Genomic DNA, 16,087 nt, shown 5'->3' with positions numbered 1-16,087 from the left:
ACGAGCGGTACATTGAACCGACTCCGAAAAGAGCCGAAGCTAAAGCCGACGAAGCGGACCGATGAAGAATGAACGCTGGTTTAGCGAGAGTGCAGATTTCTTCGATGAGAGAGAGCGAAAAAGAGAGAGAGAAAGAAAGAGTGCAATAACCTCTTTCTCGCTTTCGTCTCCTCTTATTCTTCTTCTTATTCTTCTTATTCTTATTCTTATTCTTCTTCGTCTTCTTCTTCTTCTCCTTATTCTTTTTCTTCTCGTCAGTCGTTACTATAGCTACGCCCTCTAATTTCAAGCCACCCCTTCGTCCCCTCATGAAAACCTTTCCAAGAGCTTCCTCATAGTTTTATTCGAGAACCCTCGAGGGAAAAGAACGTCCATCGAGCGTTCTTCTCCGCCATGGTACTCCTGCAAAGATATTCGCGACTTTCATCTTACTTTCTTTCTTTTTCTTGTAAATGTTCTTAAGCTTTGGCCCCCCCCCCTCCCACTCTTAAACGACTTAATTACACGATCGCATTCGGTTATAAAAGTCATTTTGAAAATGTAAAATTTTCGATTGGTTCCGCTCTCATCATCGTCATCGTCGTCATGACGAAGTCGTAGAATGAACGACGAAAGGGTAAGATATATTTTCGAGCTGACCGGCGTGCCGCACCACCGCACCGTCCGGTTCTGTAAGAATGCGGTCTCGACATTAAGTAAACCCCTTTAGTGGTCGGCCGGTTATCTTCGATGGCGCTTTAAAAGAGGCATTTAGGCCCATTTTGGCTACCCATAGAGTACCGCAACGGCACCGGCACCGGCACCCTGGCTTTCTCCCTCTTCGGAGGCACGGCTTCACGCCCCCACCATAACGGACACGCGCGCCCTACCATCGCTGCGAGGCTCAAAGGCCCTGACTTTTACGATTCTGTTCAAGTGGTCGTAAAACTCGAGTTTATTGCCGTCATGATTTTCAAGCAAACGGCCTGCCACCTGTCGGAGCTCGACAAAAGCGTAGAACGCATGGAGCCTCTTCATTGAAGAGATCAACAAACCATGCACCATCTCGACGACCTCGTGAACCTTATCTCGAAGTGCATCAGGATTTGCTCGACTGATTTCCTTCGCCATCTCTACGGATCTGAAACAATCTAGAAACTCGACTATAACGATTAGAACTTATCAAATTTCATAAAATCTCTTAAATATATGAAATGGAAAAGAAAATAAACAGAAGAAGCTATGTTCAATCACGAAAACAGGTGGATGATAGACCCTAAACATTCATAATGGCAAGTGAGAGGCAAGAGCCGAGAGCGAGAAAATAGCCTCAGCCGGCCCCGGAGAGAACGGCTTATGATGGGCATTACTCGCCTCGTTACTGAATAATTTACGAGGTGCGAAACGTGGGGGCGATAATCCAGCGACATTTACATCCCAATAAACACTCTTGATACTGACGTGGCACGTGCGCCTGCTACGGAGCGCCCCACGGATCTCGTCCCATGCGATGCCCGACCTTTACGACGTTTTAATTGTGCGGCCGTTGTCTAATTGGTTCGTAAAGCACCGAAATGCCTCGTAAAAGGCGTTTACGATAACATTCCCGGCCATTTCCTCCGATCTGTAGACTCCCGACCGGTTGGTAGCTGGAATTGTAACGTGCCTTTTTCTTATTTGCCTTTCCTCCCCCTCTCTAACTCTTATGTTATTTTTTTTTATTTGATATTCGGATCATCGATCGAATGATCTATTCGAAAAGGAAAAAATCGTATCGTTCGTGTCGATAATCTCGAAGATAGAAGCCGTCGATGTTCGTCGTTTGGATGTCTGGATGAATCTGCTAGTGTTAGTTCGTTTCGATACTCAGAGGTGGCGGTACGCGTATCCCACTAACGGGAAGCGTGAGTTAAAAAGAGATGGTGGTAGAGGGGAAAAGCAAAAGACTAACTGAGTGTGAGAGAGCGAGAGAGAGAAGAGAGAAACGTGGAACAACACGCGCGAAGCGTGGCTTCGGCTCTCAACAAGAGCCTTACGATCGTGCGTTCGTGTGTGCATTCGGTAGTAGTCGGGTTTGCGTCAATGGTGGGGGTAAAAGAGGGCGGCACCTAACCAGTGATAGGCGTCGTTACAGGCCGGAACTACTTTCGTACGGCGTAGGTAGTTTCGCGCGGTGGCAACGCGGCATTTGTGACGAATTCAATTCTGATTGGTCCTTAAGCATAACCTCCTCCCTTACCACCTCGGTTAGTTCCCACTACTCTTACTCATTTTCTCTCTTCTTCTCTCGCGGCTCGCGATTTTCTTAGCTGCCGCGATTCCGCGTAATCTCGTCCTTTCGTTTCTTTTACATTTATTTCATACATAACTATATATAAATAAATATATTTTTATAAAATATATATTTTTTGTATCTTTCATTGTATTTTTTTTTATTTTAAATGTCTTTTTCGTTCAAGAAGAAACGAATTACGAATTTAATCTGGTGGCGGCACGTAGCGAAGTTAGTTGAACGCTCGTTCGAGGGCGCTGCGAGTGCAAAGGTGGAGAAGAGCGAGAGAGAGATATAGAGAGAAAGAGAGAGAGAGAAAGAGAGAAAAAGAGAGATGGATTACCAGTAGGAAAGAGCAAGTGTAGCGGGTGGTAGCGCGTGTAGGGAGAGGGTCGTTGGTGGTAGGAGTGGGGGTAGCTGCTGGGAGCGAGAGAAGTCGGTTATCGGCGGCAGAGCTGGCGGTGCCAGAATAGGATGAGGAGGAGGATGAAGAGGTGGAGGAGGAGGTTGTGGAGGAGGAGGAGGGGAAGGCGCGCGCGAAAGACGAGGAGGAGCTGTACTGGTGCGCTCCTCGTCGCCGCGGCGGCACGCAGGACCCCCGGAGAGGAAGAGCGCAGCGGCGGCGCGCGCTTGCGAGTGAGAGAGACGGTCGGAGAGAGAGGGAGAGCAAGAGAGAGAGAGAGAGAGAGAGAGAGAGAGAGAGAGAGAAACCAAGAGAAGGAACGAGGCGCGCGGTGAGGCGAGCAAGCAAGGGAACGAGCGAGCGAGCGAGCGAGCGAGAGATGGACGGCGGCGGTACAGAGTGGCGGTACACGGGGCGCGAGAAAAGCGGTAGTGTGCCGTGGACCACCGCACTGGCATACCGTGTTTCGTTACGACACTCTTCGATACGCTCTCCTACGTACTTGTACTACGTCGACTTTCAAACACTTTCCGAACACACACGGTGTCTCTTGTCTCTCCCTCGTATTCAGTCGATTTCGAATTGCGTCGTTACGACGACGAGTGCTAAGTGTAGTGTGCTGACATCATCGAGACTTACCTTACCGTTGTCGTTACTTATTAGCAACGTTTTTTTTTAAATAGAGACGTCGTTAAAAACTTTTCTCTTTTCGTCGCGTGCCACCATAAAGAGAAAGATTGACAGAAGGAGAGAGAGATAGAAAGAGAGAGAGAGAGAGAGAGAAAACGGCCACCATTGGCCACTAAATTTTATAGCCTCGTATTATTACCCTCCCCCCGCTTTATTGCGTCGTAACTATTAAACGATCATCCTTTCAAAGGTGTTCGAAAGCACAGATTGAGTTTAGCAAAATCGCTCGGCTCCTCGACCGACGCGATGACTATCGTTCGGCGTCGTTTACCGCCTACGGCTTACTGACGTTTCGCGCGACAAATACATCCCCTCTTTTTTCCTCGATGACTTTTACGAGACCCTAAAAGCAATTTAATGCTACTTCTCTCGTTTAACGTCGTCTCGACGTCGTCTTGTTTTTTGGCGCGAAACTGGCCGCAACGGGATATCTACCGATAGAGAAAGAAGGAGATAGAGAAAGAGAGAAATAAAAGATAGAGAGATTCTCAGACTTTGAATCGTCGTTTGAATCGGTAAAGAAAAAAACACTAGAGATAAAGTAACGAGCGAACGAGGGAGAGAAGTAGAGATTGGGAGAGGACAATTCTCCCGAGTGGCCGTGTTTAAGTGCAAGTGATTCAAAATACCCGGGATAATGAACTCGTACTTTGAGCAGAGCCCGGGTGGCTTCTACGGAAGCCATCATCATCAAACCGGTGCTGCGAGTCAGCATCACGATCCCGCGACAGCGGCAGCCTATCGAAGCTTTCCTCTTGGGTTAGGTATGTCACCGTACGCTTCCAGTCAGCATCATCATCACACGTCCGGTACTTTGGGTATACACCCAGGAGGTGGTAGCAACACGAGACCACCACAGGATTCGCCGTACGACGCGAGCGTCGCGACGGCTTGCAAGCTCTATTCGACGACGCCAGAGGCGACCGGACACACGACTTCCTCCTATTCGACGACAGCGAGCAAAGATTGCAAACAACAAGATCAAACGACGGCCCATCAGAATGGGTACGCCGCGGCGATGGCCGTGGCCGCCGTCAAGGACGTTTGGCAGTCGGCGACCTCTGCTACCAACGGTCAGACCAATTCGGTTGTACGTCCTTCCGCCTGCACGCCCGAGGGCACGAGGGTCGGTACCTACGGCGGCCTCGTGGGCGGCGATCCGGCATCGAGTCCCGGCAACAACGGCACCTCGAGGTCCCTCGCCTCCACCTGGAACACCTGCAGTCTCAACTCGACCGCGAGCCAACCGGTCGCCACGCAACTCCATCAGCAACCCGCCAATCATACCTTCTACCCATGGATGGCTATAGCAGGTGAGTCCCTCTCGTTGCCACCAATAGCCACGTGCTCATCCTTTGACCTCAGTCAACGACAAACGAATCCTTTCCATTCCCGTTTCCACAATAAAACGCTCTATGCGTGATGAAAATGGGACGAGATTTTTTCGCCAGCTCCATTTGTTCAACGTCGATTGAAATACGACGTGTCCGTCAACGAACGACATCACGATAACGAATTTATACCTACTGACTCCCGGGAAGGTTGCTGGAAATATAACTCGACTGTTGTTCTCCAGCAATATCACAAACTCAGCGACGACAAACACGTTCTTGCGTTACCTCGATAGAGAATGTTTCAACTCGTTTGCTAGAGTTGGATTCGTATTGATATCGCCATTAACTTTCTAACGTTGGGACCACAACGTTGCTTTTATATCTGAAAGTAGAATAAATTATTTTCTCATATAAATTTGAATCGTATATTAAATAGTTTAAATAGAATAAAAAAATATATACGAGTGGTTATTTAATATATATTAATTGTGACAACGTGACACAGATATAGTAAACAAGTAAAGAAAAATTGTTAAAGCATTTATTTCAACATGCCTTTTGGAATAAACTTTGATCGTACACCTCGGCTTTGTCCGCTAAGAGTCGGAGAAAAAGAAAAGAAATAAGGGAGAAAGTAGAAAATAGAAAGAAAATAGAAGAAAAAAATAGAAAAGAAAAGAAGAAATAGGTCGTGTAAACTATAGGAAGCTATATACATCCGGTAGATAGGTAGAATGGAGTCAAGTGCGTGTAAAATCGTTGGGTGCGCTGAGTAGAATGAGAGAAGGGGGAAAGGCCTGGTTCAGTCGGGGGTTCAAGTGCCTTCTCGTTGTCGTACTCACCCCTCCGGAACCCCGAATTCCGGTAGTCAGCTGTTTCTAACCGTGTCTTTGTCCCACTCTTGTGTTGAGAGCCTTTTTTGACGTAAAACATTCTCTTTCTCTTTCTCACTCGTATTTCTCTAGTCGTTAGTAAATATATAATAAACGTAGCTTCCAAAAGCTTCGTCTCATTTTTCGATCGCGACTCTTTCAACAGACCAGCTCTGGAGTCTCTCTCTTTCTTTTTTTCACTATATCTTTTTCTCAGTCTATCTATCTGCGGTCTCAACCCTCTCCATCGCACGATCTTCTCAGTCCGGTTTTAGGTCCGCCTACTTTTTTTCCTTTTTTTTCTTCCTCATCTTTCTCCGCGACCACAGAAAGATCCACCTCTCTTTATGCATACAAAGGTGTAAGGATTACTTTATGAGAATTCGTGACGTAGGAAACGGGCTTATTCAAGCTCGGAGAACGGTATTTTACTGAATGAATTCTGTTTTCATACCTTCTCGAGAATTACCGGGCTATCGAAAATGTGCTTCGGTTTGGATGTAGCTATATATATATATATATACATATACCTAGGATATATTAAGCGATGAAGTAAAACAACCCTTTGATCTTTTTCTCTCTTCATCTTCTTCTTCTTCTTCTTCCTTTTTCTTTTCCTTTACTTAAGAAGAAGGAGGCGTAGAACCAGGCCGAAAGTTAGTTAGTTCGTGAACTCTCATCGGTAGGGATGAACTCTCTTCTTCTTCTTCTCTCCCTCTCTCTTTCACTTTCTTATACTTGGAACAACTTGGAAAGGGTCGATGCGAGGGCCCTCGAAGAATGCACCGATCGTAGGTGGGATCGTAGGGAATGAGAAAAAGCAATTGATCGAGGTACATACTCTTTCTTTCTTTTTCTTTTTTTTTTCTTTCTCTTTTTTTTTCTCTCTCTCTCTCTCTCTCTCTTTCTATCTTCTCGCGCGAGAAACAGGTTTCATGTACTCGCGAATCGAAAGTCGTTGACTCATTTCGCACGACTCACCGCAAGAGGCAAGTGTTCGTTGGTTCTTCTCAGCCGGCGGTAGGTAGATAGGTAGGTATATGAGGCCGATAGGCCACTCGAACGCGAGCCTAGTGAAATTTATCGATACAGGATTGTGGATTATTTCGTCATATATTAAAGTCCGCGGCGCAGAGCAAATATAGAGCCATCAATGACCGCCGTCACTCGTTACCACGATCTACGATGAATAATTTTGCTTTATCGCGATGCCCGCACGATTCCAATCCATCCTTCCTTTCGACTACCGGCGTGCTGTTCTGCATTAATGTATCCCCTATGGAAAGCAGTGGCTTGTCTACAATGAAAAAGTAAGAGAGAGAGAGAGTGAGAGAGAGAGAGAGAGAGAGAGAAACAGAAGATAATCATGTTTTATGATGTCGTAAGAAGAAGGAAAGTTTATCTCGCTAGTATACCCTTTCTATTGTTTAATACTGTATAAGTATGTGAGAATTCCTAAGACACTATTCTTTTCCACTCACCCACTCGCAACGACATTATTTTTCGAGTCTATCGAGCGAATGACGTTAACGACGGACGAAAGGATTTCAATATGATAATCCTTTTAAAAATGATGTTTTCCTTAACACGCGATAAATATGTATAATACAAATATGTATATATATTTACTATTTACTTTTAAACGTGAACGTTGATACACTTTTCGAAAGTCTCGTGAAATCTGTTCAAGTAATTCACTCTCTTTCTTTGATCAATGAAACTTATCGATGAAACAAAATAGCAAATGTTTTGTCTAGACTTAACAAACGAAGAGAACGATTCTCCTTGACGTTCCTTTTCTCATTCGTGATTCGTTACGAGTGTAACGATCTCTCGCAAAGAGTATCGCTACGAGAATCTCTGTCTATCGTATAATTTATGATGTTTGGAATAGAGAGTATCTACCTATGTAAATGTGTATTCTAAACGTGTCGCGAATGATGTACGATCGATTATGCTTCGATGTTGGGCGATCGAATGGCTCAGAAAGCCGACGGCCAACATCGTCGCTTATATCGTTTAGTTTTGTGTGTCGGTAATGCAACGATGTAAACGGTAACGAGATCGGGCGCGCGAGACTCGATTAGTCATTAATAATCCGTGCACGGTGAAAGAACGAGACTAGAGAATGCAAGAGAGAGAGAGAGAGAGAGAGAGAGAGAGAGAGAGAGAACGATTGCACGCCGGAACCGTACTAATGACGCGTTTGCAATAAATACTCCTGCGAAATATCTTCTCGTCGAGCTTTTACTAAACGATTACTACCACCGACATTATCACGACCGCTTCATTTATAAACATTCGAGTTAGCATAATCATGAACACTTTTGTTACGACCTTATCTGGGAACATCTCGATAAAGATACCGTAGAACATTAAACTCGAGACTACTTTTCTTCTTGAATTCCGTTTAAATACGGGGAAAAGTGTGTGAGGGTAATTTTAATTATTATTATTATTATTGTTATTATTATTATTATTTTTTTTGTTATTTGATTTATCGTTTCTAGTAAATCTTTATTTGTATTTTTATGAGTAATCGATTTACGAAATTCTTTAGAGTTTTAAACGAGACAGAAAATACCTAAACAGCAGTGAGTTTTGTTCCTCTACCCGTAGATAAATTCATAGTCTTGCCACCCGCTAGGAGATACAAAGCTTTACTTTCTTTCACAGTGGATCACTTTCTCCTGCTTTCCCAAATGCTACCGAAATTTACGACCCTCTTCATTGAGGGTTCGCCGTGTCTATAGGGTAATTAGAGGGCGCGAAGGTGTAGGCTCGAATAGTATATATCCGAATGCCGCTTCGATTCACCCCCGTGGAAAAGTGGCTGTTTCGTTGGAGTGGTCCTTCGAGTATACCTTTTTAAAGGGACATTAAGGGTGGCCGATAACTCGAAAACGGGAAAGCAGACGTTTCTCGGTTTAGATTCTTAATTTTCCTTCAACGTTCATCGTTCTTTTTTTTTTTTACTCTTCCCCTCCCCCCATCCGATTAAACTCATAATTTAGAAAGATAGATAAGAATGATTCCTAAGAAATGTCTTTTGATTATTTATCTTTATTTCTCTTTATCTCAAAAGAAAAATTAGTTGGCTTTTGAAATGACTATACTTCTATACATAGAGTCTCAGCCCACGTGATTAGAATAACCAGTAGTATATATCACTCGTAGCATCGGTAGGAAAATTATACGATCGTGTTTTAGATTTAAATGAAGAAAGTAGGAAGAGAGAGAGAAAGAAATAAGAAAACGAAAGTGATTCACGTTTCTACGTCGTTGAAAGGCACAGAAACGTCGTCTAACGATCGTTCGGTTTGTAGAAGTAAAGGAGTAAGAGGTAAAAGACGGCTAGTCTTCCCGCGCGAAAGGATCCACGTGGATATCTGGAGTCTGGTAAGCGACGAGAAAGAGAAAGAGAAAGAGAAAGAGAAAGAGAAAGAGAAAGAGAAAGAGAAGAGAGTAGTTGGAAACGAGTATGCCGGCTCGGCAATAGGTGTTACGTACCTCGGGGAGCAAGCTCATTCAATATAAAGCAGCTACGAACAACGCTGTAACCGTAACGTTGACGTTTACGACGACGAAATCGTGGTTTTGCTCGTTTACCCCACCTCCTTTATGCGCCTCCACGTTTACCGCTATCGCCGTTTGCGAGACTTGCTTGCGAGCCAGCCGGTAATGCAGGACCCTACCCTACGGCACGCTCCTTCTTCCTTCGTTCCTTCTCTCCCACTCATCGACAAAGATCCTCTCTCCTTCCTTCCGTTTTCTTCGTGTGGGGTAAGAATGGTCCACCCGGTCAGAACTTCTTCGACCGAGACTCGTGTTCCGAGATACGATATACTTCGTGTGGAACGATCGTGTCGACGTAAAAGCGGATGGTGTTTCTCCATGAAAGAGAACGTCGATCGTCAAGCATATTTTTTTTCTTCTTTCTCTCTCTTTTATTTTTATCGTATTCGTCAATCTATCGAAGATTTATTATCCTTTTGTAACACTCGATCTACGAATTAGAAAGACGATATTACAAATTTTTATATAAAACTTATCGATGTAATAGCAAAGTTCATAAATATCTAATTAAAATCTGGCTCGACTTAAATCCTTGATTAAAAAATTTCATTTTTCCCCTTTTTTTTTTTTTTCATTTTCTACTCTTTTCAAGCAACAAACAATTTATGCACATATCTTATAAAATATCACGAGAGAGTTAGGCTCGCTTGCATGCGTATCAAGGCGTTAGTCGTAGGCAGTATTACAGATAGGTTAGCTAGAACGAGCGCCATCGGCAAAGAAGCTAAAGAGGCAGCCCCGAGTGGGTGCGTTCTTCGCTTACGGAGGGCCGTCGGAGTCCTTTCCATGTGTTGTTGCTCCGTTGGCCCGGATGGAGAATGACGTACGAGCCTCTCCGTATGACTTACTACGCCCTTTTCCCTTCTCTCCACGCCCGCCGCTTCTGCGTACTGTTCGCTCGAAAAACATTCGGTGCTTCTCTCTCTCTCTCTCTCTCTCTTTCCTTAACTCTCCGCAGCAAATACGAGCCTACTATACTCTCTCTACCTTTTATTTTTTACCTTTTCTTTCCACGACAACGAGGACGACGAGGACGACGACGACGACGACGAGGACTATGCCACGAGTTCTTCCTTCCAATTCCCTCGCGAATTCACCCCTACCACTTCTCGGCATATCCGCCTTCTCGACATATAATTCCTGCATAATTCATCTTATCCGCTCCTCCGACTCGCTGAAAACAACGAACGAATTAATTGTTCCTTTCTTCGCATCCCTATGATATTTTTCAATACTTACAGGTATATATATATATATCTTATATCTATCCACTGTTGTCTTGGAATATATTATTTCGTTATTCACACTTATCGTATGCATCGTTAACGAATTCTATTTTCTCTGCTGCTGCTTCTGCTATTATTTTTTTTTTGCTGTTGTTGTTTTTCTCTTCTTTTTTCGTTATTTTTTTTATCGGCAGTGGACCTTAACAACCTCTTCATGATTCAGCCCCCGACGTCCTTCGACTTTTAAAGAAATTGAACGATCTCGTGCTAACAGGACTTTATATCATTAACTTTTAATAATAATCGTACGAATAACACGTTTTTCGCGGTCTCAATTTTTAACGGTTTAACGAAATTATTTGGAAAAAATATTTCATTATTCGCAACATATTCTACGTCTTGCATCGACGGCTTCCATAGAAAATGAATACCCTCTAGGTAATTCGTGCGTCAGGTAGCTATAATAATAAGCGAGCTAATAAGTATGCGAATCTTGATGGATTGTAGAAGGTTGGCGAGAACGAACGAAAAAAAAATAACGTAGCAAGGGGAAGCAGGAGGCGCAGGAAGAGAAGGAAAAGGAGAAAAAGGAGAAGAAATAAATAGCAGTACGATATATCGTTGATATCGAGAAGGTTCGATTATGGCAAGGCAGCTGTCGTAGGGGGTCTTTGGAACGTACATAATTTTCATAATCCTTATAATATAATTCTGGTGTAACCCTGGTAGTCTAGATATTAGCGCTTGATCTTGCCGAACCTGACTGTTCCTTCTCGAAACACGCGTAAGTTGCTATACATTACTTCCTATCTTCCGATTAGCTTTTTCCGTCAATGTTTTTCTATTTTTTTTCTCTTAAATTCTAAACCTTACCTGGTAATTTTCGATTAGATTACTGCGACTACTCTTACGATTCGCGTTTAGAACATTTTCTAAGTATTATGCCATTTTACGTCATCATTCGATCTTTCCTTTTTCGTATTTGTTCTTTTTTACCGTCGTTCAGTGGGGTAAAAGAAAAAATTCATCAAATAACGTAGACACCAATGACAAATATTATTTATTGCACTATTCACACACAATGATTTACGATTGGGTTGAGTTATAAACAAAAATAGAAAAGAAGAGTTCGAACGATGCTCGTTTTGAATGATTTTTTAAGCATAAAAATTCGTAGCAAGATATAGGGGGCGTAAAATTGCAAGTCGTTCATGCGTATACTTATCTTGATACATTACGCACGGCGTGCCTCGAATATTCATGTGTTAAGGGGATAGATACGTGGGACGATAAACGAGTAACGCTTTGTAATTATAATGGAAGAGAGTTCTGGTGCCCTTCAGTTTTTTAGTACGAGTAGAATTTTTCGCGAGAAAGATCCGAAAAGTTCTTTCTCGAATTCATTTAATTTACCTTTCGAAGATCGTTAGTGAGATCGAATCGCTGACGTTATCAGTAAGCACGCACTCAGTAACTTTGTTTTAAATTTCTTACGAACGCTATTAATAGTTGAAGGTAATTTAACAAACGATCGTTATAAATATTTGAAATTGTCGTTAAATGTTCAAGTTGGAGGTCTGATGAAAATTGGAAAACCAGTTCGGCGACGACAAGAGCTTAGTTAGTAATTATGTAAATCAAATTGAGACGAGACGTCGAAAAGTGTAAATAAAATTAACGACGAGTACGTATCGGCCAAAAAATAACTTCAAGTATCTCGGTGGAGTTAAAAAGGATATATACGTTAGGTAATTATACACCAATACGTGCGCATACTACACATCATTTAAATTACTATTCCTTTTATCCGTTCTTCGACGTCTTTTAATAAGATTTAAATTCATAACTCGACGAAGCGAAGCGTCGATAACGAGTACAATTCGCATGTTCGAAGAAAAGTTATTAGCATAATTATTCGATACCAAACAACATATATATCTACGATCATCAATCCCAACATATTAGCGACATATAACTATAGAATACTATTCATTCTTGCTTGTTTCTGAATATATGTTGATTGATATTCAATTTGATCGGTTCGTAACGTTTATTGAGAAAAAAATTGATCAAATTGACACATTTGCATATTTTATTTATACTACCGATTAATTATTTAGCTCAGGTATGTTGGTGATCGATGAGAAAAATGGTTGATTGTCATATAAATCGGTTATTTGTGATGGCAAAGATCAGGAAGACGTGAGTTTGTCGAGGAAAATCAATTCTACGGGAGCAAAGGGTTAAAGTCGTATAGATCGGTAGGGAAAGAGAGAGAGAGAAAGAGAGAGGAAAGAGGAGTGAGGAGGAAAAGGGACGCGCGTGCCTCGGCGGTGATCGCACCGGTGGTGTGCAGGGGCTGCCTGGCAGCCTTCTCGATTTGATGGACGAGCTGTTCGCATGTACGACTCGTGCGTCGCTGCTGTTGCTGCTAGCTCGGCTTGATACACACCGACAACATATAGTCTCGGCTATAACGCTCGGCTATCTCGCACTAGATGTTTTGCAAATTTCATGCGCCGAAGAATTATCGTTACTCTATTCAGGATTAAATTTCTTTCCCTCTGTCATTTTGTCTCTCTCTCTCTCTCTCTTGTTATTTCTTTTTTTCATTCTCTCTAGAATCTACCATCCTTCTCGTTATGATCATTGTTTCCTTATTTTCTTTCTACTTTTTTTCTTATACAATAAAACAATTTTCTTCTTTATTCAACAAAAGTCGTTAATTACTTTTCATTCGAGATCATTCGAGACCGTATGAGATTAAAATTTGCCCCATGGTAGGGAGAAGAAATTTACAACGCGAAATTGACGTAATCGATCGTATCGAAAGCATCTTAATGTATTGCTAGAGGAAACATTCTAACATCCCTAAGCATATATTTTCTCTAGGGAAGAGAAGTCGACAAGAGATAGATAGATAAAGAGGAGAAAAAAAGAGAAGATGTATTACGTGTATTTTGAAGATCGAGAGAAACGAGTGTCGCGAATATCGTCGAGTTCATAAATTAATGTCTTCCTCGAGGTGATCGACGGTAACTTTCGTTTGGCAAATATATATATATATATATATATATATATATATATATATATATATATATATACAGGTATATTGTTGGGTATATGTAGTTAAGAGGTACGCTAATGGATGAATTAATGAAAAGCACGAGCCAGAATAAGTTTTATAGCGATCTTGCGAACGATTACTTCGTTAAAGAGAAGAGTTACGAGCCAAGAAAGTAGACTTACGGACACCTGATAGAAGACATCGCTCTTTGATGAGACCAGGCCTCCAAGCTGGTCTATATACATACATATATAGAATCCTTCGTTCATGTTGCTTCGGGCCGAGATAATATGTTCCTTCGATCGAACGCGCATCCTAACCACGAGGGAACGTGTTTAGGTGCTCGAAACGACTATAACACCGAACAAAGGATATAGGTAGGTACCTACCTGATCATCTTTCTTCTTAGGAAAAAGAGAGAGAGAGAGAGAGAGAGAGAGAGAAAGAAAGAATAAGAAAATGAGGGAGAATAAAATGAAGAGCGATGATAATAATATTATTCAAAAGTTTGTTTATATTGTATTTATAATTTTTCTCAAATATTTTATTTGTTCTACTCTCACATCAGAGATGCCTTTTCACCTTTTCCGCGTAAAAGAAAACAAGCAGTTTCTTCTTGGTAGCAAGGAAACGACGATGATTGCTTTACGACGTGCAAGAAATGCGGTTTAGTCGTTTCTCAGGTGAAGATCTTCTTTATAGCAATTTTATGGATGATCACCGTTCGAGGATTTCAAACGATGCGACGCGAGTATGTGAAACTCGTTCATATGCGAATTGTATTTACAGGCTCTATGAACTAGAAACGACTATTTCTATTACCGACACTTCGATAGAACTTGAAAAAAGCCAAGAGTTATCATCTCTTTTCTTTTCTTTCATCTATTTCTCTACTTTTCCCTATCTCTCTCTCTCTCTCTCTCTCTCTCACTCTCGTCACGTAGGAAGTAAGTAGAAGACCATCTGCCGGAGACCGTCGGCGAGTCCAAGTCCGTTGGCCGTATTCAATTAATACGCGGACGACGTAATTGGAACCGTTTATATTGCGAGTACGCTCGGACGTTCATAACTCACAGGAAGCTTTTTGCATCGATGTACCTGCCCACAGTCCCTCCTTTCTCTCTCATTCTCTTGCTCTTACTCTCTCTTTCTCTATCTCTCTTTCTCTCTCTCTCTCTCTCTCTCTCTGTCTTTCTCTCGCCCTATCGTTCTATCGCTCTCGCCCTGTTCAGTCCGCCACGATGGGCGGCCATTACGAACAGCACCTGCCATCCTGACCACAATGCTCTCTTACTCCGGTATTCCTCGTTCGCTAAGGAAACCTCCATGTCTTCCATGAACGTGTTGATTTCTTCAACGCCATGAAGATACACCTTGGATAATGAATAAAACATAAATATATATACATTATATTAATAGAATATTATTCATTTTATCTATTATTATATGAATCGTTTGTTTTTGAATTGGACACACGTTCAAAGTATATTTAAAGTATCGAAAAATATAAGTGTATTTTTATATTGGATAGATATTTACAATTACCAACGGCGAATTACGTTGGTAAAAGATTAATGCACGTTCTCGATCATCGTTCATATCTCTTTCTTTCTCTATCTCGCGACGAATGTTGTCCTTATCGTCGAAAGTCGAATAATGGGTGGCTCGATCGTAAAAATTGATCGACCTTGAGGATCTCGCGCGTACGCGTTCGAGTTGCCGATCGAATCGTTAAAGGCTTAAGGTGAAATCGTAAATCCCGATCGCGTCAAAGGGAGAGCCTGTAAAATGGAGAGATTTTCATTCGGCCGCGGCGACGTCGAGGCAATTATATTAAAAGGTCAAGAGAAAGAAAGAGAAAGAGAAAAAGAGAAAGAGAAAGAGAAAGAGAAAGAGAGAGATAGAAAGAAGGTTCCTCTCTTACATGAATTATGTCCCGCCGTCTTTTCCAATCGCGCGGCGAAGCTATACGGGAAAGAAACAAACGTCTTGCACACACACAACTTCGCGTTGCCCCGTAGGATTTATACTTGCGTCATTATACAGGCGAAAATATATATCTTTCGATAATTCGAAGGATGCTGGGACGCAAGACCGGTCGTGGCTTACGGTAACTGGGTTTGAAAATTACTAAAATCAAACGAACGTATCGAGATACGTTAATACATAAAGCTCTCTTAGATTAGTCGATATTAAATAGAAGAAACCTTAACGATATCTTTATCGATCTTAGTTAATAAACCAAAAATGTGAATGAATAACGATCGGAACGCTGCCTGCCGTTCGATCGTTAATTTTCATCCAAAACATATAAAATCGAATGAATTTATAATTTCAACATTGTAAAAAATGACAGTGATAAAAAGGCACCGTTTAAAGGAGAATCGCCATAAATTAGAATGAAATTGTCGGGCCAGCGTGAAACTATGAGCAATGATACGATGAAAGTGCAACGAGTCAATACATCATGGTGTAGCATAGATTCAAAGAAGATAAATGTACAAGAAGTATAAGTAGAAGAAGAAGAAGAAGAAGAACGAGAACAAGAAGATAGAAATAATGATGATGATGAAGAAGAGAAACTGCGGAACTCTTAGGAAGAGAGAATAATAGAAGGAGGAAGAGTTAAAGAAAAAAGTGAGAGAAAACAGACAAAAGAGAAAGATGC

At 42.0% G+C, this 16,087-nt stretch overlaps 1 protein-coding gene across 1 annotated transcript in view; it reads left to right on the top strand.

Annotated features, from left to right (window-relative positions):
- Window positions 1-3,855: 3,855 nt before the first annotated feature.
- The window catches only part of LOC106793158 (homeotic protein ultrabithorax-like), a 116,238-nt gene continuing 104,006 nt past the window's right edge, over window positions 3,856-16,087 (top strand). Inside the window, exon 1 of the mRNA XM_014759846.1 lies at window positions 3,856-4,657. Coding sequence (XP_014615332.1) covers window positions 3,982-4,657 — 676 coding nt within the window. The 5' untranslated portion in view covers window positions 3,856-3,981. The remainder of the gene's footprint in view (window positions 4,658-16,087) is intronic.

Source organism: Polistes canadensis, unplaced genomic scaffold (genome assembly GCF_001313835.1).
Source record: "Polistes canadensis isolate GaletaPanama2010 unplaced genomic scaffold, ASM131383v1 scaffold_11, whole genome shotgun sequence".
NCBI classification, from domain to species: Eukaryota; Metazoa; Arthropoda; class Insecta; order Hymenoptera; family Vespidae; genus Polistes; species Polistes canadensis.
Note: the sequence above shows the minus strand (reverse complement) of the source record. Positions and strands in the feature narration are given on the sequence as shown.